This window comes from Hoplias malabaricus, chromosome 1, assembly GCF_029633855.1.
Source record: "Hoplias malabaricus isolate fHopMal1 chromosome 1, fHopMal1.hap1, whole genome shotgun sequence".
Taxonomy (NCBI): domain Eukaryota; kingdom Metazoa; phylum Chordata; class Actinopteri; order Characiformes; family Erythrinidae; genus Hoplias; species Hoplias malabaricus.
This window is the reverse complement of record NC_089800.1, coordinates 4,089,501-4,111,394: the sequence shown is the minus strand read 5'-3', so window position 1 is coordinate 4,111,394 and position 21,894 is coordinate 4,089,501. Positions and strand designations below refer to the sequence as shown.

Genomic DNA, 21,894 nt, shown 5'->3' with positions numbered 1-21,894 from the left:
TAGGGACGAAAGAGAACAGAGCGAAAAAGGCTAAAACCAGAGCTTCCGCTCCTTGCTGCTCAGTGCTGTTTGCTCGGGTCAGGATGAACAGCGAGGGCTTACTTTTACTTAAAGGAGCAGGCAGTGTAGACACAAGGAGAACGCTGCTGTGGGTTCTGATCCTTGTGATGTTTTGACCAAAGCAGGTCACAGACGCAGAACTGTGTTAATTTGTGGAATTAATGTGCGAATGTTCAGTTGGGGCAATACAATGCAAAATCTTGTGTCTAAGGAACCAGACAAGGAGTACTGTCCACTGTTCCCATCCATACGTCATCATAAACCGTGGCACTGATAAACCAGTATGTACACATTGCCATAAAAACAAATGCGGTTTTTGCTGTAGGAGACCAGGCTGCGAAACGTGCATGGCATTTCTCAGGCGCGAATAATTATAAAGACAATTCCCGCTTTAGACGAGTGAGACGGCTTGTTTTTCATCAGGCTTTATTCATGCCTACGTCTGTTATTTATTGTTGGAGGAGTCGTATCACTCGTGGGCCCTATGCAAAGCGTGTTTATTAAAATAATGATCTGTGATGTATTATACATAAATGGCCCGAGGCGAGTATTTCGGCTGGCGTTTCACATCGCTGCCGGCACACTTAACTGAATCGGAGCGAGAGAAGACACTCTTCTCCCGAATTCCCCGCTCCTCGAAGTTGAAGGCCCCGCCGGCGCTTCTAATACATGCGCATGGAAAACAGATTACAAGAATAATCAAAACACCCAAAAGGTTTTATCACGGTACTTTGCAAAATAGAATTACGTTTTCCGCGGCGGCAGCCAGGGCAGAATACATTTGTTTTTGAAGCGACACGGAAAATTCTATTTCATCATCGGCATCCTTGAGAGACTGGCGGTAATAGGATAGTCTCTCGGCCCTAGACGGTGCAAATATTTCCCTCTTTAAGCGCTTGTTTCAGAGCTAATTGCTTACATATAATCGTGGCATTTGTGCCGGAGATGAGCTATAAAATGATGGCATTAAAATGAACCATATCATATGAGGAAATCCAGGGCAGGCTGCGAATCCCCTTTGCGCTGAGACTGTAATTGGTAGCTGGGTATTTCACGGTCAGAGGAAAGGAAGATTGCTTCATTAAGTTCCTGTTCTGATAATCACCACAGCCCTCTATAATGGAAGATCTTAACTGAATGAATACGCCGTTAGAGAGGCTGGCTGCAAGGGTGAAGCATCGCGCTTTGTGCCTGCGCGAGATAATTCCTGATCAAATGCTCTGAGCAGAATCGCGGCTGAAGTTCTATTGTGATAAGGATTAACACCTTACTAATGTATCCTTTTCTTAGATAATTGTTTTCCGAGAGCAAGGTGCGATCGCTGCTGCAATGCAGCCATTTCAGCAGCCTCAGCCAATCCCACAGACGGTAAATGGGACATGTCGGCTCCTGCGAGCGCTTTAATAGGGTTCATCTCTGGCTAAATGTGTCTTTGATTGAACGTATGAGTTCGGTGGAGGACCTTAAACACTTTGATTTCATCAATTACAGCACGGTTTGCAGCCTCAGCTCCGTCATGCCCCGGCCTCATAGCGAAACGCATCTCTGGGTAATTAGTTTTGCACGTTGATGGTTTTCCTGACCTTGCCATCGGCCCGTGCATGAATAATCACACATTGTTTCGTAGTGTTTGGGTAGTGTTTATTTATTTTTTTACTTTTTTGGTTGTCTTCTTTGTGCAGTAATTAGGGGCTCAGCCCAGACATGGTCAGAAAGCAAAGGAAAAATGTTTTGCTAAACTCAGCATTGTGGCGCTTGATGATGTTTTTGTCTTGCGTTGGAGAACCCAAGCCTGTGATACACTGTGCTCTGGGTATTATGATTATTACCCTGTGTCAGTGCTAGAGCTGAATATTTTTGTCTGTAGACAAATTACATCCATTGAGCCTAAGCTCAAATGTTCAGTGATTAAATAACTTTGACATCCCTAGTCTGCCAGTGTTGTAATATGCAAATATCTTATGTGAATATGCAGTAGTGTGTGATGTAATAAAACCACGTACAAACAGTGTAAACGTACCTTTAAAAGGTACAACAGTGTTTTTAGGGGCCAGTGTTGTCCACTAAAGGTATATTACACTCTTTCCCAGAAGGAGAGGTGAATGTTTATAAGATTTCATTGTAGAACTGTGTAAATTAAAACAACAAAATATAAGTTCTGGAGATTAATTATTAGAGAATATGATACAGTCATGTTCCCTATGGGGCGGAACGGTGGCGCAGCAGGTTAGTGTCGCAGTCACACAGGAGGTTGTGGGTTCGATTCTGCTCTGGGTGACTGTCTGTGAGGAGTTGTTGTGTTCTCTCTGTGTCCGCGTGGGTTTCCTCCGGGTGCTCCGGTTTCCTCCCACAGTCCAAAAAACACACATTGGTAGGTGGATTGGTGTCTCAAAAGTGTCCGTAGGTGTGAGTGAATGTGTGTGTGTGTGTGTGTCTGTGTTACCCTGTGAAAGACTGGCGCCCCCTCCAGGGTGTATTCCCGCCTTGTGCCCAATGATTCCAGGTAGGCTCTGGACCCACCGCGACCCTGAATTGGATAAGCGCTTACAGATAATGAATGAATGAATAATGAATCATGTTCCCTATCTATCTCTATCACCTAACAGTTACAATTTTTCTGTCTGACGTTGAAAATATTTCACTGCCTGTATGTTGGTTATTTGTGGTTAAAGGATCATATTTGTGGTTTATACGCTCAGTGTTGGGTTGTGGTGTACGGTGAAAATCACCAGTGTTAAATTAGCACCTACAGTAAGCCTTTAAGAGCGCTGTAACTACATGGTGTACACTGGGGACCAGTGGGTGCTAATTTAACTCGACTCAATTTGGCAAGTGACTCTGAAATTGGTAGGTCACGAATATTTCAGCAGCAAAGTGCAACCCTAACACCTTCGCTCCGGGGAACTACCGCTTTAATATTCAACAACCTGGACATGAGTCACTGGAGTCCAGTGTTCAATTCTTCTTAACTAATGGAGATTATTCAGAGAGAAACTCAGTAAGAGAGATGTCTGTTCCCTAATAGATTTCATTGTTAATGAGTCAGCGTTTGTCAGGTTTTATGTTCTTGTATAATTTGAAAAACAATGTTACTTGCATTGTGTTGAAGGGGGATATGTTTTGAAAAATCACTTGTTCAGTGCATTTGCACTTTTAATGTCTGTCTGGAGCCCACCAACCCCCTCATTGTGAAACAATACCACCCAGTAAGTTTTCTGTGGGCTCCCTAAGTCTGAAAGCATGGGATAAATGGGTCCCTAAGCCTTGTGTAGGTTGTTAAATAATGGCTTTCCACCCAGGTACTGAGCAATAAGTCTAACACCCATCTATTGGTGTTCAGCTCTCATTTGCATGGCTCATTTTGTAATATTCACTGCATTGTTTTGGTGCAGAGGTCATCGTTTAATCTCCTGCGCAGTGCACTACGTAGGAAACACAGAGCTGTTTGGGACATAGCCTTCATGTTGCTATCGGTATTGTATTCGAATTATGTTTATCAGATTTTTAAAAAATTTGAATTAATATTTTTTTAATGCATTTAATAAACTAAATTAATGAATTAGAATTTTTTCAGTGCTTTTTTGTGCCTTTTTGTTTTGAAATTGTGAGGTGGTGAAATATTCAGATCTAGGCCAGAGGTCAACACTGGCCTAGATACAAATATACAAAATTCTATTAAATATTCTGATTCAGGGGCAGCAGTGTCGCAATCACACAGCTCCAGGGACCTGAAGGTTGTGGGTTCGATTCCTGCTCCGGGTGACTGTCTGTGAGGAGTGTGGTGTGTTCTCCCTGTGTGTGCGTGGGTTTCCTCCGGGTGACTGTCTGTGAGGAGTGTGGTGTGTTCTCCCTGTGTCTGCGTGGGTTTCCTCCGGGTGACTGTCTGTGAGGAGTGTGGCGTGTTCTCTCTGTGTCTGTGTGGGTTTCCTCCGGGTGACTGTCTGTGAGGAGTGTGGTGTGTTCTCTCTGTGTCTGTGTGGGTTTCCTCTGGGTGACTGTCTGTGAGGAGTGTGGTGTGTTCTCCTTTTGTCTGCGTGGGTTTCTTCCGGGTGATTGTCTGTGAGGAGTGTGGTGTGTTCTCCCTGTGTGTGCATGGGATTCTTCCGGGTGACTGTCTGTGAGGAGTGTGGTGTGTTCTCCCTGTGTCTGCGTGGGTTTCCTCCGGGTGACTGTCTGTGAGGAGTGTGGCGTGTTCTCTCTGTGTCTGTGTGGGTTTCCTCCGGGTGACTGTCTGTGAGGAGTGTGGTGTGTTCTCTCTGTGTCTGTGTGGGTTTCCTCCGGGTGACTGTCTGTGAGGAGTGTGGTGTGTTCTCTCTGTGTCTGTGTGGGTTTCCTCCGGGTGACTGTCTGTGAGGAGTGTGGTGTGTTCTCCCTTTGTCTGCGTGGGTTTCTTCCGGGTGATTGTCTGTGAGGAGTGTGGTGTGTTCTCCCTGTGTCTGCGTGGGTTTCCTCCGGGTGACTGTCTGTGAGGAGTGTGGTGTGTTCTCCCTTTGTCTGCGTGGGTTTCTTCCGGGTGACAGTCTGTGAGGAGTGTGGTGTGTTCTCCCTGTGTCTGCGTGGGATTCTTCCGGGTGACTGTCTGTGAGGAGTGTGGTGTGTTCTCCCTTTGTCTGCGTGGGTTTCTTCCGGGTGATTGTCTGTGAGGAGTGTGGTGTGTTCTCCCTGTGTCTGCGTGGGTTTCATCCGGGTGACTGTCTTTGAGGAGTGTGGTGTGTTCTCCCTGTGTCTGCGTGGGTTTCCTCCGGGTGACTGTCTGTGAGGAGTGTCGTGTGTTCTCCCTGTGTCTGTGTGGATAAGCGCTTACAGATAATGAATGATTCTGATTCAGATACTTGTCAGTACCTTAGCTCCATACATGACCCCGTAACATGAATGGATCAATTGAAATGCTCAAACATCTTGTTACAATTGGAGCTGAGCGTTAATGCTACTTTCTACATGTGGATGTTACCATTCCTCTCTGTATCAGTAAGTTGGCCCTTTCTGCTTAGTTCTGAGTTGGTTTCTCAGTTGCAATCGCAAGCAATGCTTTGCTCATCTTACACACCCTCTGTGTGTGTGTGTGTTGTCAAGCCCATGTCACACACCTTTACTCCAGAGGATGGCAGATTTCCACCTGGGGTTTTTATCTTTTGTAGTTCTCAGTTCGCACCCTCGTCTCACACACCTTTGTGTAGTAATCAGACACTTCGGTGTTTCTGAGATCTAAAGGAGGTGTGTCTGTTGGATTTTGTATAAAAGCCTGCGTGCCCCCTGGAGCTCCAGCGGAGGACCGTACACATCGACTTGCAACAGGAAACATGAAGGGCTTGGGAGTCCCAGGTCTCTCTTATGCTTTTGTGTCTGTTACCTTTCCATTTATGTTTTCACAACGCTTCGTATCTTATCATATTGTCACTGTTGGAACAAAACCTCATTTCTGTTTTTTTTTAACATTAGTTGGTAACACTTGCAGCTGAGACAGCATCTCAAAGATTTATGGTGAACAGACCAGACAGATTGGTCCAAATTTACTTATTATTTTATTACATCATAAGACTAATCATCATCATCATCATCACCATCATCATTTATTTATATAGCCCATTTTAGGGTACAGTGTTCTCCCTGTGTCTGCGTGGGTTTCCTCCGGGTGACTGTCTGTGAGGAGTGTGGTGTGTTCTCCCTGTGTCTGCGTGGGTTTCCTCCGGGTGACTGTCTGTGAGGAGTGTGGTGTGTTCTCTCTGTGTCTGCGTGGGTTTCCTCCAGGTGACTGTCTGTGAGGAGTGTGGTGTGTTCTCCCTGTGTCTGCGTGGGTTTCCTCCGGGTAACTGTCTGTGAGGAGTGTGGTGTGTTCTCCCTGTGTCTGCGTGGGTTTCCTCCGGGTGACTGTCTGTGAGGAGTGTGGTGTGTTCTCCCTGTGTCTGCGTGGGTTTCCTCCGGGTGACTGTCTGTGAGGACTGTGGTGTGTTCTCCCTGTGTCTGCATGGGTTTCCTCCGGGTGACGGGCTGTGAGGAGTGTGGTGTGTTCTCCCTGTGTCTGTGTGGGTTTCCTCCGGGTGACTGTCTGTGAGGAGTGTGGTGTGTTCTCCCTGTGTCTGCGTGGGTTTCCTCCGGGTGACTGTCTGTGAGGACTGTGGTGTGTTCTCCCTGTGTCTGCATGGGTTTCCTCCGGGTGACGGGCTGTGAGGAGTGTGGTGTGTTCTCCCTGTGTCTGTGTGGGTTTCCTCCGGGTGACTGTCTGTGAGGAGTGTGGTGTGTTCTCCCTGTGTCTGCGTGGGTTTCCTGCGGGTGCTCCGGTTTCCACCCACAGTCCAAAAACACACGTTGGTAGGTGGATTAGCGACTCAAAAGTGTCCCCCTGTATCTGCGTGGGTTTCCTGTAGGGGCTTCAATTACATCACAGTCTGATAACACATGTGGGTAGGTGGACTCTCTGTGTGACGTTATCCGCAGGTGTGAGGGACTTGGTGAGTGTGTGACGGACTGGCACCCTCTTCAGTGTGTGTTCCTGATCATTGTGTTTTGTTCATATAGTGCGACCTTCCTCCTGTTTTACACATGAATGAAGAGGAATTCAGATTTCTCACCCATTTGCTGCAGTGGTGTTAATCCTCCAGAGACTCCCTCTCTCTCTTTATATATATATATATATATATACACACACACACAAACACTCATATGAACAGGACACACTTGGGGGAACAGACTGGGGGTTTTCTCTCCTCAACCATGGGTTCATAAGCACCCCAAACTCCTTGATGATATTTGTTACATGGCACTCATTTTGACTCATTGGTTTATTATTTAAACGAAATAAACAAAGCTTTACTGAATGACTAAAAATGAAGGAAATGTCATAGCATGAACATGTAAACTTCCTTCCTTTGCCCTCCAAAAGGGGGCCACCCCCCACCCCACCTGGGTTTGAGCCTCTGTTTTACCGCGTTTGGTTTGGATGACCTTGTTTGTATTTGTGTTTCAGGAGCTTTAAAGGCACTTGATTTATCAGGTGCAGATTTGAATGATCTAATTGTGTCATTTATGCCTAAGCCTTCAACGTGAAGATCGTGGAGGACTTCCTCCATCTGCTCCGAAAAGAGCTGTGGTCCAGCTTGATGTGTGTTTACACAAATCGTGGTTAGACGTGGGCTATGATTTCATTCTGTACTTAGGAACGGGAAATGAACGATGGCTGTTTTATGTGCGTTAAAGGATAGATTGGACTCGTGAAGCTTGTGTGAGATCTGCAGCGAGCTGATGAACACCCTCCTCACCAGCCCTTCAGCGGTTTCACATTTAGCTTGAGGTCAAGTGGGTTATCGCACACAAAAGCAGCTGCTTCCTGTGTTGAAACAGCTCCCTGTGAAGTACGATGAGATGTTGTTGGTGCCTCTGCTTTGATATTTGTGTTGTATTTTGGATGTTGCTTCATTGTGCAACACACTGTTTTTGTTGCCAATGACTTGGGAAAAGATGTTCTGGTTTGATCTGTTCACCCACTGTTCTATTACAATCCTTTATTATACATTAATTCAGGTACTTTAAAGGAGACATGAAAGAAAATGACTTGTTCAAGCAGAGCACTGAGCAAAAACTGAGAAAACGAGAACCGAGAAGAAAGAGAACTGAGCCAAAACGGATAAAAATCAGAGCTTCTGCTCCTCTCTCCTCGGGGTCGGGGTACAGCTGTGGTGTTAGGTCCTTGTGGTGTTTTGTCCAAAGCAGGACACAGACGGTACATTAAGACCCAGAGCTGTGTTCACTTGTGGAAAAGTGAGAAAAATGTCATTTCTCTGGAGTGAAGGAACACTATCCAGTCAAGTTTGAAATGAGTTGGAGTGGTGTTTGTGATCCAGAACTAATCCTCCAACATCAGCACCTGAAATTACTACGTCTCTGGTGACCGAATGTCCACTATCTAATGTAAAGCATTCCAAGTAGCATAGAAGTGTGACAAACAGTGTCCACATTGCACAACATTCGATTTTGTAAATAATCCAGTCAAATCTGGGTTTACATTAATCTGATCTAATTTGATTTCTGCTTGGCAACAGCCAGTAATATCACAGAAATATGAGACCAATATAGGCCCAATTTACCTGCAAATATTCATCTTTTTTATGAATTCTATGCAGTGCTGCCCTTCTCACAGACAAGCTATTTTTCAAACAAGCATCCTATTAAGATCAGATTATTAATTAAATAAGTATTATTAAGTTTATTATACGTTTATTAAATTCAAAGGGAACGTAGACGATTCTGGGGAATTGCTGTTTGTTTTCATTCAGAAGCTCTGCATAATTTAATGTGGTGCGGAATGTTTGAGTTCCAAATGGTGCCGACTTGTTTACGTGGCTGAAATTTGACTTCTTTGTAAGTTTTTATTCACTGTTTGAATAACCACAGAATACCATCTGTAACTCGAGCTGTTTAGTTTTGTAGCACTTACAGTCTGCGTTTACTTTCATGCACTCTAGAGTTTGCAATGTAGAGGTGGCTCCACCTTAAGTGATCTGTAACTGTCGTGGCTCAGACAGCGTTGCACAGAAAGTGCTCCTGAGCCGTTACAGAGAGCTAGCACATACAGCCACTGATTTTTAGTAAATGTGTCGTTGTTTTTTTAATTATTATTTGATTTAATTAATATTATCAACCTCTATTTTAACGTGTTTGAAACATGGTTTGTTTTTCCAGTAAAGGAGTGATTCAAATGTAACGTGCACGTAATGGTGTCTTCTGGAAAACACAGGCAGAGGTTCGTCTGAGGCACAGCGCTGAGCTCTGCAGTGGGGAAATAAACTGAGCTTTCGTAGAAAACAGTGTGGCGGCGCTTTAATGAACTGTGGGCGGCAGGTTATTAAGCTTTTATGTATTCATGTTTCACATGGCATTGGGTTTAACTAGACACATCACTGGGCTCAATGAAAGCTCTCTGCTCCCGTTCGATGCGATTGTTAACCTAAGCACAGAGGATGTGGTTGCGTCTGTTCTGTTTTCGCAGCGATGGTTACGAGGTGAAACAGTGATAAGACTCTGTACAAACAAGCTCCTCCGATGATGGTGATTTTGAGATAGTGTCCCTGCCACACAGCTCTAAGGTCTCTGGGACCTGGGACTCGAGGATTGTGGTGTGTTCTCACTGTGTCTGCAGGGGTTTCCTCTGGGTGCTCAGTTTAAAGTCTAAACACACACATTGGTCGGATTGGCTGTGGGAAATTGTCCACATGTGTGAGAGAGTGCGTGACTGGAAGAGTGTGTGTAATTGACCACAGGTGTGTGTGTGTGTGTGTGAAATTGTCTACAGGTGTGAGTTGGTGAGTGACTGAGTTGGTGGGTGAGATTATCCACAGCTGTGAATGAGGGTTAGCTGTGAACTGAGTGAGTGTATGAACTCCTCTAGCCCACACCTGTCATTTGGCATAGTGCTGTAAGGCTCATGTGCAGCTGCTCCCATTTAATTTACACCTTGCGTTCCTATAGATTTTTTACATGATATATATGACTCATACCAAAACATCAATAAACTAATTCACCTCCGTTTTTGGTGAGGTTTCCGGATGCTTGAAGAATGAAGGTGAAACTGACGCCTGTGATTTATGAGGCACAGTAGCTGAAGGGTCTCCGTGTGGTATCTTTGGTATAAAATGTAAAAAGAGGTCCCACTATGGGCTTGTTTATTGAAAGCCGTGAAGGAGAAATACGGAGCCATTCGTCTCCTGACTCACATCCTCAGGCTGTTGGGTTCTGTCTCTAAGCCGGTTCCTCAAATAGAAAAGGGCTGAGGTGTAGCCTCCACACTGCTGCCATGAATCCTTCCGCTCGCGCTGGGGGCTGGGGCTGTTGCCGGGGAACCACAAGTCCTGGCATGTACTTTAAAACTATTGACTTAGCATTTAGCCAGAGGTCAGTGCCTATTGGACACACACACACAGAGTGGTCTGCGGAGGCTGATACTCTACAAGCTTCAAATGTCTCTCTAGTGACAGCATCACAACTTCCTGGCTTTTCTTGTTGATGAGTGAGGAGAAAAAAAAATCACACCTCACAGATGTTCACTTTTGTGCGACACTCTGGACGAGCTGGAAATGAGCATAAGGTTGCCATGATTATTCCCAAGCTATGGCTGAATTAGGGCTAGATAACAATTCAATATCAATATAATTTGTGATAGAAAACGTATACATTTCTGTAATGATGATATGATTAAACACGTCCTTGATATTTCAGAATACATAATTTACTGAGTGACGTTCATTACAAGGCACTGCTGTCAGTTCAGCGTCTCTTCTAGTGTTTGTTCTAGGCTCACACTCCTTCCACCTCCTTCCTTCTATCCCCTGGGGTTTGTAAAATGGTGGGGGCTTTATTTCTAAAGCATCGCATAGTTTCACAGGAGAAGGGTTCACAGATTTGGCAAATTAATTTTTCAGAAGGCATCCATTAGGAGCGTCTTTGATAATTTTCTGTGGCATTTATATTGGCAGCTCAAAGGTGTACGTAGGTGTGAGTGTGTGAGTGAATGAATGCGTGTGTTTGTGTGTGTCGCCCTGTGAAGGACTGGCGCCCCCTCTAGGGTGTGTTCCTGCCTTGCGCCTGGACCCACTGCTACCCTGAACTGAATAAGCACTTACAGACAATGACTACATTAATTTATATCAATTATATCAGTATGGGGATGACATTATATTGAGCAAAATGAAGAAATATATTGTGATATAAATTTTGGCCATATCGTCCAGCCCTAGCTGTGAAACAAGCTCGAGACATGGAGCAGCATCCACTACCTTGGGAATGAGTTGGAGTGCCAGAATTAACCATGTTAACATTAGTACTGGTCCTCACAAATCTTTTTATTGCTGAATACAGTCAAATTTTTGTGAAAAATCTTTCCCTGAAGAGTATAAGCTGTTAGTGCAGCGATGGGGGACAGATTCCTTATTTGAACTCCTCTTATTGTACTTACAGTGTTTATTCAGTTATAGAAATTAACGTCATGTGACCAGCAGCATCTAGACTTTTGCATACGACTCTCCTCCAGCTAAGATTAGCAGATTCAGCGTCTAGCCACAACCCACAAAACCACATTTGTGCATCAGAGCAGAACATATTTGTAAGTGGGGTTTACAGTTTAGAGTAGTCCTGTCTAAGCAAGCATCTTTATAAAAGGGACATGCAGCATGATGAAAATAGCTTTTCCAATTTATGTGCACACTAATGCGTGGCGAAAACGGCTAAAAACAAGAAGTTTCTGCTCCTCCCCCTTATCACTGCTGTGCGCTCAGGGTCGGGGTGAACAGCGAACGGCTCGTTATCGTTTAAAGGAAAAGGCGCTGAAACCGGTCGTTCTGTACGGGGCTGTGTAGACATGGGGAGAACGCTGCTGTAGGGTTTGATCTTTGTGGTGTTTTGACAAAAGCGTTTCACAGAAGTTGCATTAAGCCCCACAACTGTGTTCTCTCGTATGTTCATTACGTTCTGTCTTCCTTTGTTTTCTGTGTGGAACAAGTAGCAAACGGCTGGCTCTGCTGAAGAGCAGTGTTCCCGCAGGCTGTAATCATTAGCGTTCGTGATCAGCCCTCATTTCCGCAAACATCACGGTGGAGACCTCCTCCTTTATCTGAGTTCGAGCTCAGCAGCAGCAGCACCTCCATTTATGACCGACTACATCTGCTGCTTCCAGCGTGTAATTGGCCCCCGATCACGGCTCTCTCCTCAGCACCAGCCGCCAGATGTTCCTCACCCTTCATTATCCACGCGGCGCTTCACACACTGGGCTGCTTATTTATGTCAGGTTTTCAGCAGAGAGACACGGAGATGGTGGTTGGTGTTTTGGAGGCTGAAAAATAATCTTAAATCAGAGGAGCACTGTTTTTAATTCTGTTTCTTAAAAAAATGCAGCAAAAGGCTGCAGTATGTTGAGTTTCTGGAACAAACAGGTGATGAGTTTCTATGTGTTTTGATGAATAAAGGCGTACACAGAACAGGAATCTGGCACAAAACATACAGGGCATAAATACTGCCATCATTTTGAGATACCGTACATTTTTTTTTCAGAATTACCATTTTACCGCCCGACCCTAGTGCGGTGACTGCAATCCAGATCTAGTGATTCAACATCAGTACCCGATTTCACCAGTGGTCTTGTTTCAATACCATCAAATCCTCACGGTAGTGTGTGTCAGAATCTACTGCAGTCTAAGTATGACAAAGTTAGCCTACAATTCCTATATACTCACCCAGTCCCTACTTTAGTTATTGTAGAGCCTTGTTCTTCAGGCGTATGTATTTATACCCCGTAACAAAAATGTTCTCATTAGATGTTCTAAATATAAACACACACACACACACACAAACCCATAAACAGCCCTCATATTTGTGGTGAACCTCTTGTCATGATTTCTGGCCTATTATTTCCCCAAGTGCCTCAAAATGAAGTCAGTCTCTGCCAGCAGACACGCAGCGAAAGCCATTTTGGGTCAGAATTCCCATTTGTTGGAGTGTTCCCATGCACATACTGCGGAATTGCTTACACGAGCCGTAGTGAACGGGAATGCATTTCTGTGTCAGTGACATTTCCATGTTTTTGAAACCCACCGCTTTCATCCACAGCAGTTTATTCCTCAAATACAGCATTGTGTAAACACTTCAGCAGTTCAGTGCCTGCACTCGCATTGAACCTCTGCCACAATGCAAATGGAGTTGTAAATGCTGTGTACACACAGATAAAATGCAACAAAGAACCCTGCCTTATCCCCAGCTCCCCCTACTCTGCTCACCTGCGCAGTGTTTTCTTTTTAGATAAAAGGTTTTAAAGGGTTGTTTCGAAACCTGTCACAAAAGCTGATATGTTTTTTCCCAGAAATAATTGCAATGGATCATATTAGGGTCATTTTAAGACTTTTTAAGAGCAACGAACCTTTAGCAAATTGTAGTTATATTAAGAATATTTCTGATATATTTATTAATTAATTAATAATTTTTTAAAAACCTGAAATGTCCTCAATATATTATACATACATTAAATCACACCACTGTTTTCAAACAAATCAACAACAGCTCCAGAAATGGAGACCAGAGAATAGAACAGAGTACGTGGCTGAAATATCTGTGTAAACAATATGTAAACAAACACGGCAGTAAACACAGGGGGTGGTACTCAGCTCGGCAAAAACGTAATACGGCAATCGTACGATAAATCGATGATGTCATTTTTGAGACTGAACACTTCTGATGGTGGTGCAGCACGTAGTGTTGCAGTCACACAGCTCCAGGGACCTGGAGGTTGTGGGTTTGATTCCCGTTCTGGGTGACTGTCTGTGAGGAGTGTGGTGTGTTCTCCCTGTGTCTGCGTGGGTTTCCTCCGGGTGCCTGTCCGTGAGGAGTGCGGTGTGTTCTCCCTGTGTCTGCGTGGGTTTCCTCCTGGTGACTGTCTGTGAGGAGTGTGGTGTGTTCTCTCTGTGTCTGTGTGGGTTTCCTCCGGGTGACTGTCTGTGAGGAGTGTGGTGTGTTCTCCCTGTGTCTGCGTAGGTTTCCTCCGGGTGACTGTCTGTGAGGAGTGCGGTGTGTTCTCCCTGTGTCTGCGTGGGTTTCCTCCTGGTGACTGTCTGTGAGGAGTGTGGTGTGTTCTCCCTGTGTCTGCGTGGGTTTCCTCTGGGTGACTGTCTGTGAGGAGTGTTGTGTGTTCTCCCTGTGTCTGCGTGGGTTTCCTCCGGGTGACTGTCTGTGAGGAGTGAGGTGTGTTCTCTGTGTGTCTGCGTGGGTTTCCTCCGGGTGACTGTCTGTGAGGAGTGTGGTGTGTTCTCCCTGTGTCTGCGTGGGTTTCCTCCGGGTGACTGTCTGTGAGGAGTGTGGTGTGTTCTCTCTGTGTCTGCGTGGGTTTCCTCCGGGTGACTGTCTATGAGGAGTGTGGTGTGTTCTCTCTGTGTCTGCGTGGGTTTCCTCCGGGTGACTGTCTGTGAGGAGTGTGGTTTGTTCTCTCTGTCTGCGTGGGTTTCCTCCGGGTGACTGTCTGTGAGGAGTGTGGTTTGTTCTCCCTGTGTCTGCGTGGGTTTCCTCCGGGTGACTGTCTGTGAGGAGTGTGGTGTGTTCTCCCTGTGTCTGCGTGGGTTTCCTCCGGGTGACTGTCTGTGAGGAGTGTGGTTTGTTCTCCCTGTGTCTGCGTGGGTTTCCTCCGGGTGACTGTCTGTGAGGAGTGTGGTGTGTTCTCCCTGTGTCTGCGTGGGTTTCCTCCGGGTGACTGTCTGTGAGGAGTGTGGTGTGTTCTCCCTGTGTCTGCGTGGGTTTCCTCCGGGTGACTGTCTGTGAGGAGTGTGGTGTGTTCTCTCTGTGTCTGCGTGGGTTTCCTCCGGGTGACTGTCTGTGAGGAGTGTGGTGTGTTCTCTCTGTGTCTGCGTGGGTTTCCTCCGGGTGACTGTCTGTGAGGAGTGTGGTGTGTTCTCTCTGTGTGGACCCACCGCGACCCTAAACTGGATAAGGGTTACAGATAATGAATGAATGAATGAATAGTGAGTAGTGAAGCATGATATATCTGCGGCCGCTTTATCATTTGCCGATATGTGGATTTTTTTAGTCATTGCTTTCGGTCCGATGTTGGAATTTAGCTGATATTACGACTGATAACTTGGTGCCTTTGTTGTGCATATGCACTGATGCCTGTAGATACAATTAGCATTTATTATCGGTATCGGCTATCCGTAAAGGTGCTAACTATCGGTTATGGTATCGGCCCAAAAAAATTCTAAATCGGTACATCCCTGGTTCTAAAAGTCGTCAAAATAAAATGAATTAAACAGATGCGATCATGTTGGACCCTGATTCACTGAAACAAACTCTACAAACACATCCGTTTTGAGAAAAATGAGTCAAACACTATTTTGAAACACTGGCTTTTCACAATCCAGTCAAATCCTGACGGATGAAGTCATGTCCCGTCCTAACCGTCCTGATATATTTCACGTTACACAAAGACAAACTTGTTTTAAAAAATTAGTCATGCAATAGCTTTTAGGCTTAGGTCATACCTGTGATTATTAAGAGATAAACATTACTAAAACAAACCGAACCAGGCTTCAAAGCGAAGGTTTAAGAGGATGACATTCTCAAAAGCAAAAAAAAAAAAAAAAAAGGAAATATATACCAGTCATTATACTTTCATTTCTTTATAGGACAGAAATGGAATTAGAATCGAGTGAAAAGGCATTGATCACAGCATCCGGAGCAGACAACAAGCTAATTACAGGTTAATTATTAATTAACCCATGAATCAGTGTGACCTATTGATTGAAGCAGCTGAGTAGAAAACATCATGAGGGACACAGGCGGCCGGCTTCTTCTTTTCAAACATTGTTTACTGTTGGATGCGCTGTGATATCACTGAGCACATGGATTCAGTGTTGAAGCGTCTTTGGGTATTTAGAAAGGTGCTATATAAGTGTAAATATTAATAAATAAATTTAATATTTGATTTCAATTCAAAATTCAAATAAACAAGAAACGTTTAAATCCTAAATACTTTAGTGATATCTTCATTTTAAATAGAAGGCATCAAACAATGTCTTATCTATACGGCCGGACCAGCTCTGTTGGAAATGGTCTTTCCCTGGAGGTTTAATGACCACTCCAATTCAAAGGGCTGTCACCTCTGCTGGATTCCCTTGTTGACAAGTGCCATATTTAGGATTTAAAGCCCTCCCCCTCCCACACTGCTCTGCTGCCGTTGGTGCGATTCTCCCCCGGACTCGAGCCAGCATCCGGATAATAAACATTCTGCTGAACTTTAGGAGATTGCCCCATAAATGTCAGCTGGGTTCAGTTTTGCAAACAGTAAAATCTCTACAGAAATAAGATGCTCAGCAGGTACAAACCGCACCTCTTTGACAAAACCCCATCCAACACCTTGTGAGTGAGGTTTGTGATCCAGAGCTAATCAATCAAACAACGTTGGTGCCTGGCCACTAATGTTCTCAAGGCTGAATGCCATCAAATCCTCACAGTAATATTCCAACACTCAAAGCCTTCCTAGAAAAGTTGCAACTATTCATTCATTCATTGTCTGTAACCCTTATCCAGTTCAGGGTCGCGGTGGGTCCAGAGTCTACCGGGAACACACCCTGGAGGGGGCGCCAGTCCTTCCTTTACAAATATATTCAATGTAAATTTAAACAAATGTATTTATTTTCGCATTAAATTGTGATATATCTATGAAAAACAAACACATGTTTTATGAATGTAACTGTATTTGTACAAACTGCAGACTGAGAGACACAGATTGGGATGTGTTCATTTGTAAACAGTGACATATCTGTGACTTGTGTTTAATTTGTGGATTAACATTTACACATTTGTAAAGTATTTTGACACTAATCTCTCTCCGTACCTGCCCTCTTCAGAACGTCAGAGTCAGAGCCCCTGAACTCAATGCTGTGGTGTTTTAAGGGAAGAGGGGGATCATCATTGGTAACACACAACCAAACACACATTGGCTGCCCATGGTTTCATGGTCGTGGTGGTGGATGAGGCGTTAAAATATGACGTGACAGATGTTTGTGTTTGTCTGCCCACGTCATGGGTGGTGTTTTACAGCAAGGAAAATTCTATAGTTCGAGTAAAAGTTCGCAAAACGATTTACTGTTCTGTTTAATTGGATTTAAGACTGAGACAACGGTATAAAGTGTGGTTTTACTTTTCAGCTTGACTTTAAAATAATTTAAAATGGAATAAAAACATTATATTTTCTTCTTATGTTTACTGAAGAGAACACTATATACACAGGGTATTCACCAGTCTATATTCGTTGGGATCTTGCGGGCGAAGGGTCAAAATGACTGTCCCTGGCTCTTCACAGGGACGTTTTACACACAGTAAAAGTTGATCAAACAAGTGCAGGAAAGCAGCAGTTCACCGTGTCTCGTTTGTGTCCACAGCGCGGGTCCCAAAGGAGACAACATCTACGAGTGGAGGTCCACCATCCTGGGACCCCCGGGGTCTGTGTATGAAGGAGGGGTGTTCTTCCTCGACATCGCTTTCACACCCGACTACCCTTTCAAACCACCCAAGGTGAGAGATACTACAGCAGGCTTCACTCGTGTGTGGTTTAAGAATTTTAGCCCATCGCTTCTCTTAATGTGGTGTCAAAACGACGTTTTGAAAGAGTGCAGCGTTCAAACTGCAGTAGTAATAAAAACTGAGGCAACCAAACCCTGTGCTGTTCACGGGAAAACGGACGCAGCTAAAGCCGGATTGTCTTGGTTTTCTTGGTCGCAATCACAGTGTTGTTTACTATTTTTATCATAGAAAATGCCACTCTGATGAATATACTGTTTATTTCTCTCCCTTCACGGTGTCCACTGTCACTCTCTTCCCGTTCTCTGTTGTGGATTTAGAGCTTTAAAAGCCAGAGATCCAAAAACTTTTAACTGCACTACTTCACACTCCTCTGGGGTTATGTATGTTTATATTTAGTCCGTGTGGGTTGAGGTGTTGGGTGGAAATTGCACATTTCTCTCAGTAGGGACCGTGGGGGTGGGTGCTGTTTCTGTGCCAGTTGCAGCGAAATGGATCGGCTCACGGTTTTTTAAAGACGTCCACAGGTGTGTGTGAGTGACTGGGTGAGTGTGTGTAATTCTCCGCAGGTGTGAGTGCGTGTGAATGCTTTTCTGCTGCTCTTATACAACCACATATTTCCATATAAGTCCGTGTTATTGTTTATATTCACACGTTTATTAACGAGAAGTCGTTATTGCATTTACTCTATTCCCATGAAGCAATGCGTAGCAATACACAACGGAGAGCTCTTCTCATAACCGATCCGGTTTGTCCCCCTGCACTTCTAAGAAGCCTTCACACTAGGTGGTGGGATATGTGAGGATTTGATGGCATTCGGCTGCAGTAATCTCAGTAGGCTGGTGTTGGATGATTAGTTGCGGATCACAAACACCACTCCAGCTCTGCCCAGAGGTATTGGATATAGCTGGATCACTCGATGCTGCTGGATTCATGGCCTTCAAGCCGACACCTGGCATTTAGCATTTAGCACAGCTGCTCCACAGTGTCCCGTGCTTTTCTATAACGCTTACTACTCGTATCCTCCACTGAGTCCAATTCAAACTTAATCCCACAGTGCTCCGTGGGAGCCTAGTGAATCACTTCTCACTCAGTTAATGCTTCTTTTGAGGCTAATTAAGTTGCTCACTCTCTCTTTCTCTCTCTCTCCCTCAGGTAACATTTCGTACAAGGATCTATCACTGCAACATTAACAGTCAGGGAGTGATCTGTCTGGACATCCTGAAGGACAACTGGAGTCCTGCCCTCACCATCTCCAAAGTGCTGCTGTCCATCTGCTCTCTGCTCACTGACTGCAACCCAGGTACGAACAGTTATTGTTTACTCATTGTTATTGTTCACCCTTCATCTCTCACCACAGCATTTTGGGGAATACCTGTGAATGTAAGATATGGAGAATTAAATCAGTGTTTTGTGATGTAACTCAATAATTTGAGAATGACGTAGTTTGTGGAGGATGAAGTCAATATTTTGTTAAAAGGGAGCGCGCTTTCCAAAATAAAGATGTAAGTTTGGTGGCAATATAAAGGTTCAGTAATTAATAATTAAGTAACAATGTCAGTTGATGCAGGTGAGATTTAAGGTTCTGTTGTTTTTAACCATCAAAAATGAAGTTGTCATAAGAGGAACCACTTTTCCAGCCTCTCAGACTCCTGAGACACCCCAGAGGGGCTCCTATAGTGAGTTACTAAGCAAACCCAGTTCACATCCCATCTCTGGTGATGGTGGTCCCTCGAGATTGCGTGTTCAGGTCCTGCAGAGCGTGAGGCATCCCTCTCACAGGTCGTCCAGGATGGAGTTTTCCTTGCCAGGGAAGTCCCACATTTGGAGTTTCACAGTTGCTCAGGGTCTGGGGCGGTAGCTGACTCGTGGTCCTCCACATGACACCAAACGTTTTTATGAAGTTCACGTGGATTTCAATGTCATCTCAACCATAAACAGTGTACAGTTCACAGTGAAACGAAACAGCATTCCTCCAGCAAAGCACACCACTGCACTGAGCAAGTACAATCATAATATACAATATACACTGTAAACTCTAGACAGTGGAGGCCGTGCAGTTGTCGCCAGTCAGAGTTAGCCGTGGGTAATGTAATGTCTGGCCCTACAGACATTAGCTACAAGATGATCGGCGCTGATTTTGAGGTCCACAATCCAATATTTCCTCCTCAGATCTTCTCCCAGTGCATTCTGGGTCGCCCAATAGTGACTCGTATATATGAAAAATCCCAAAAAACGATAAAACCAATGAGGGCCAAGCAGAGGTTAATGTTTCAATGCAATCCGCCATGTTTGTTCACATGTACACTGCAAAAGTACAGGTACATTACTGTCACTAAAGGCACCAACAGTGTAATCTACAGGGGTTGGACAATGAAAGTGAAACACCTGGTTTTAGACCACAGTAATGTATTAGTGTGGTGTAGGGCTTCCTTTTGCGGCCGATACAGCGTCAGTTCGTCTTGGGAATGACATACACAAGTCCTGCACAGTGGTCAGAGGGATTTGAAGCCATTCTTCTTGCAGGATAGTGGCCAGGTCTCTACGTGATGCTGGTGGAGGAAAACGTTTCCTGACTCGCTCCTCCAAAACACCCCAAAGTGGGTCAATAATATTTAGATCTGGTGACTGTGCAGGCCATGGGAGATGTTCAACTTCACTTTCATGTTCATCAAACCAGTCTTTCACCAGTCTCGCTGTGTGTATTGGTGCATTGTCGTCCTGATACACGGCACCGCCTTCAGGACACAGTGTTTGAACCATTGGATGCACATGGTCTTACTGGTGCAGTGTGGAGTTAATGAAGATTGGCACCAGGCTGCTCCAATTTAGCCATGACACCTCCCACACTACAATCACAGGTGTTTCACTTTCATTGTCTAACCCCTGTACATTTAAAGGTACAGCAGTGGTGTTACCTTAAAGGTACAATACATTCTCTACTCCAGAAGAGGGGGAATATTTGTAATCGTTCGCTATAATTGTGTGTCGAATAAAACATAAATCCTGGAGATTATAATAGAGTAAGGTACCACCACAGTTTTTATTTGAGAGTGTAGCTTATGAGAAACACCCACCTGCTTTCAAGAGGAAGCAGTTCATGAGAAACTTTGGCGAGGTTTGAAAGTGTGTGGTGTTTCGTTCAGGGCGGACGGTGTAGTGTGGGGGTTGGAGGACCGACATCGATCAAACAGAAAAATCTGTGGCAAATGTCATGTTGTTTTGGGGTGTCTCACGTTTTTCAGCACTTCCAGGAGTAAGAGAAAGTGTGAGTCTCAAACACGCGCCACTAGGTGTCAGTATAACATCTGTTATATCTGTTTAACGCGGTGTGTATTGACTTCCTGAACTTTAAACTGTTCATTTCTGCTGCAGCTGATCCTCTCGTCGGGAGCATCGCCACGCAATACTTGACCAACAGAACGGAACATGACAGAATAGCCAAACAGTGGACCAAGAGATACGCCACATAAAGAAGATCCTCTGAAGACCCTCGTCCCTCTCTCTCTCTCTCTATCTCTATCTCGCTTCAAATTCTCCCTTTTCTGACCCCACTACACCTCCCTCTCTCTCTCTCTCTCTCTCTCTCTGTCTACCTCTTTTCCCCCCTCCATCTCTCAGAGCACACTCACCAAGTGCAACAGTATATAATCCCCCTCTCCACCCCCTCCTTCTCTTAGAAACCTTTCTGTGAAGAGAACTGTCTTTTGTTCCTTGTTGACTTGAAAGCTTCTTTTTTATACAAAGAGTAGATTGGGATTTTTATTTTCCAACTATCTGAATGTTTGAATTATCCTAGGAGGAAAATATTATTGTTGTTACTATTATTATTACTACTACTATTGTCGCTCAACTTAATGTATGTATATCTTTACTTTTGAAGTGGCACCAGGAACAAAAAAAATAGCAGATTATAAAACCACACTACCACCACACACCTTTATTTTCTTTGCTTTACTGGGTTTTTTTTTTTTCTGATGGAAGTCAACCAAGGTTTGTGCATGTAACCGGCTGAGGATTGGAAACACCCTCCTGTTTTGTTTGTATGTATTTTTTAAACACTGTCCAAGCAGCCACTGGGTAAAAGAAAAGAAGAAAGAAAACAAAAAACAAAAACAAAAAAAAAGTCAAGTCTTGCTAGTGGATAGAGCAGAAGTCAAGCCTGTACATAGTGACAACGCCGCGTCGCCGGACAGTGAGGTTTGTTGTACACTTGCTTAATGGACTACATCCAATAAAACACTGTGGCTGAAACTAACGCGTCCAGATTGTGTCCTCAGTTTCTCATTCTTTCCAAAGAGTAAACGTCTTTAATCGTGCTGACGATCACAAGCTTTTGAAGCTACTTCCTCTGTGGCCCTAACTTTCACTTTAAAGAGGTCAAAGATGTTTCTTCCGCTCTGAGAAATAGGGCAACGTGAGGCGTAATTTGGTTTTACAAGTTCTATCGTTTAAAATGGTGATCGGTTTATACACTCGTACACAAAGGCAGTTCAATGTGTTCAATGCGCTTTACTTTAAAAAAAAAAAATATTTGTGAGGACTCTTATATTCTCAAGAGGCAGAATATAGTAAGAAGAGTGGTGTAAAATCAAACCGACACGTCTCTGCTACACAGGAGACTTCACCAGCATATTTACCACAGCTATCGTGTTCCCTCCATAAAGTCGAGGAACCGATTTGATTGGATAACGGTTTACAGTTGTGTGGCTGCTGATTGGTTCATCTCTGCCTTTCGTTATGGTTACCAGGCAGACACCGGTCAGCCACAGCGTTCGACCACCTCTTTGT

General features: G+C 44.4%; 1 protein-coding gene across 2 annotated transcripts in view; it reads left to right on the top strand.

The window, feature by feature from the left end:
- The window catches only part of ube2e2 (ubiquitin-conjugating enzyme E2E 2), a 32,714-nt gene extending 11,520 nt beyond the window's left edge, over positions 1-21,194 (top strand). For both annotated transcript variants that reach the window (XM_066676113.1, XM_066676121.1), the window contains exons 4-6: positions 16,965-17,097; positions 18,259-18,406; positions 20,479-21,194. In XM_066676113.1, the coding sequence (XP_066532210.1) occupies positions 16,965-17,097; positions 18,259-18,406; positions 20,479-20,576 (379 nt within the window). In that variant the 3' untranslated portion in view covers positions 20,577-21,194. The remainder of the gene's footprint in view (positions 1-16,964; positions 17,098-18,258; positions 18,407-20,478) is intronic.
- Positions 21,195-21,894: the final 700 nt, after the last annotated feature.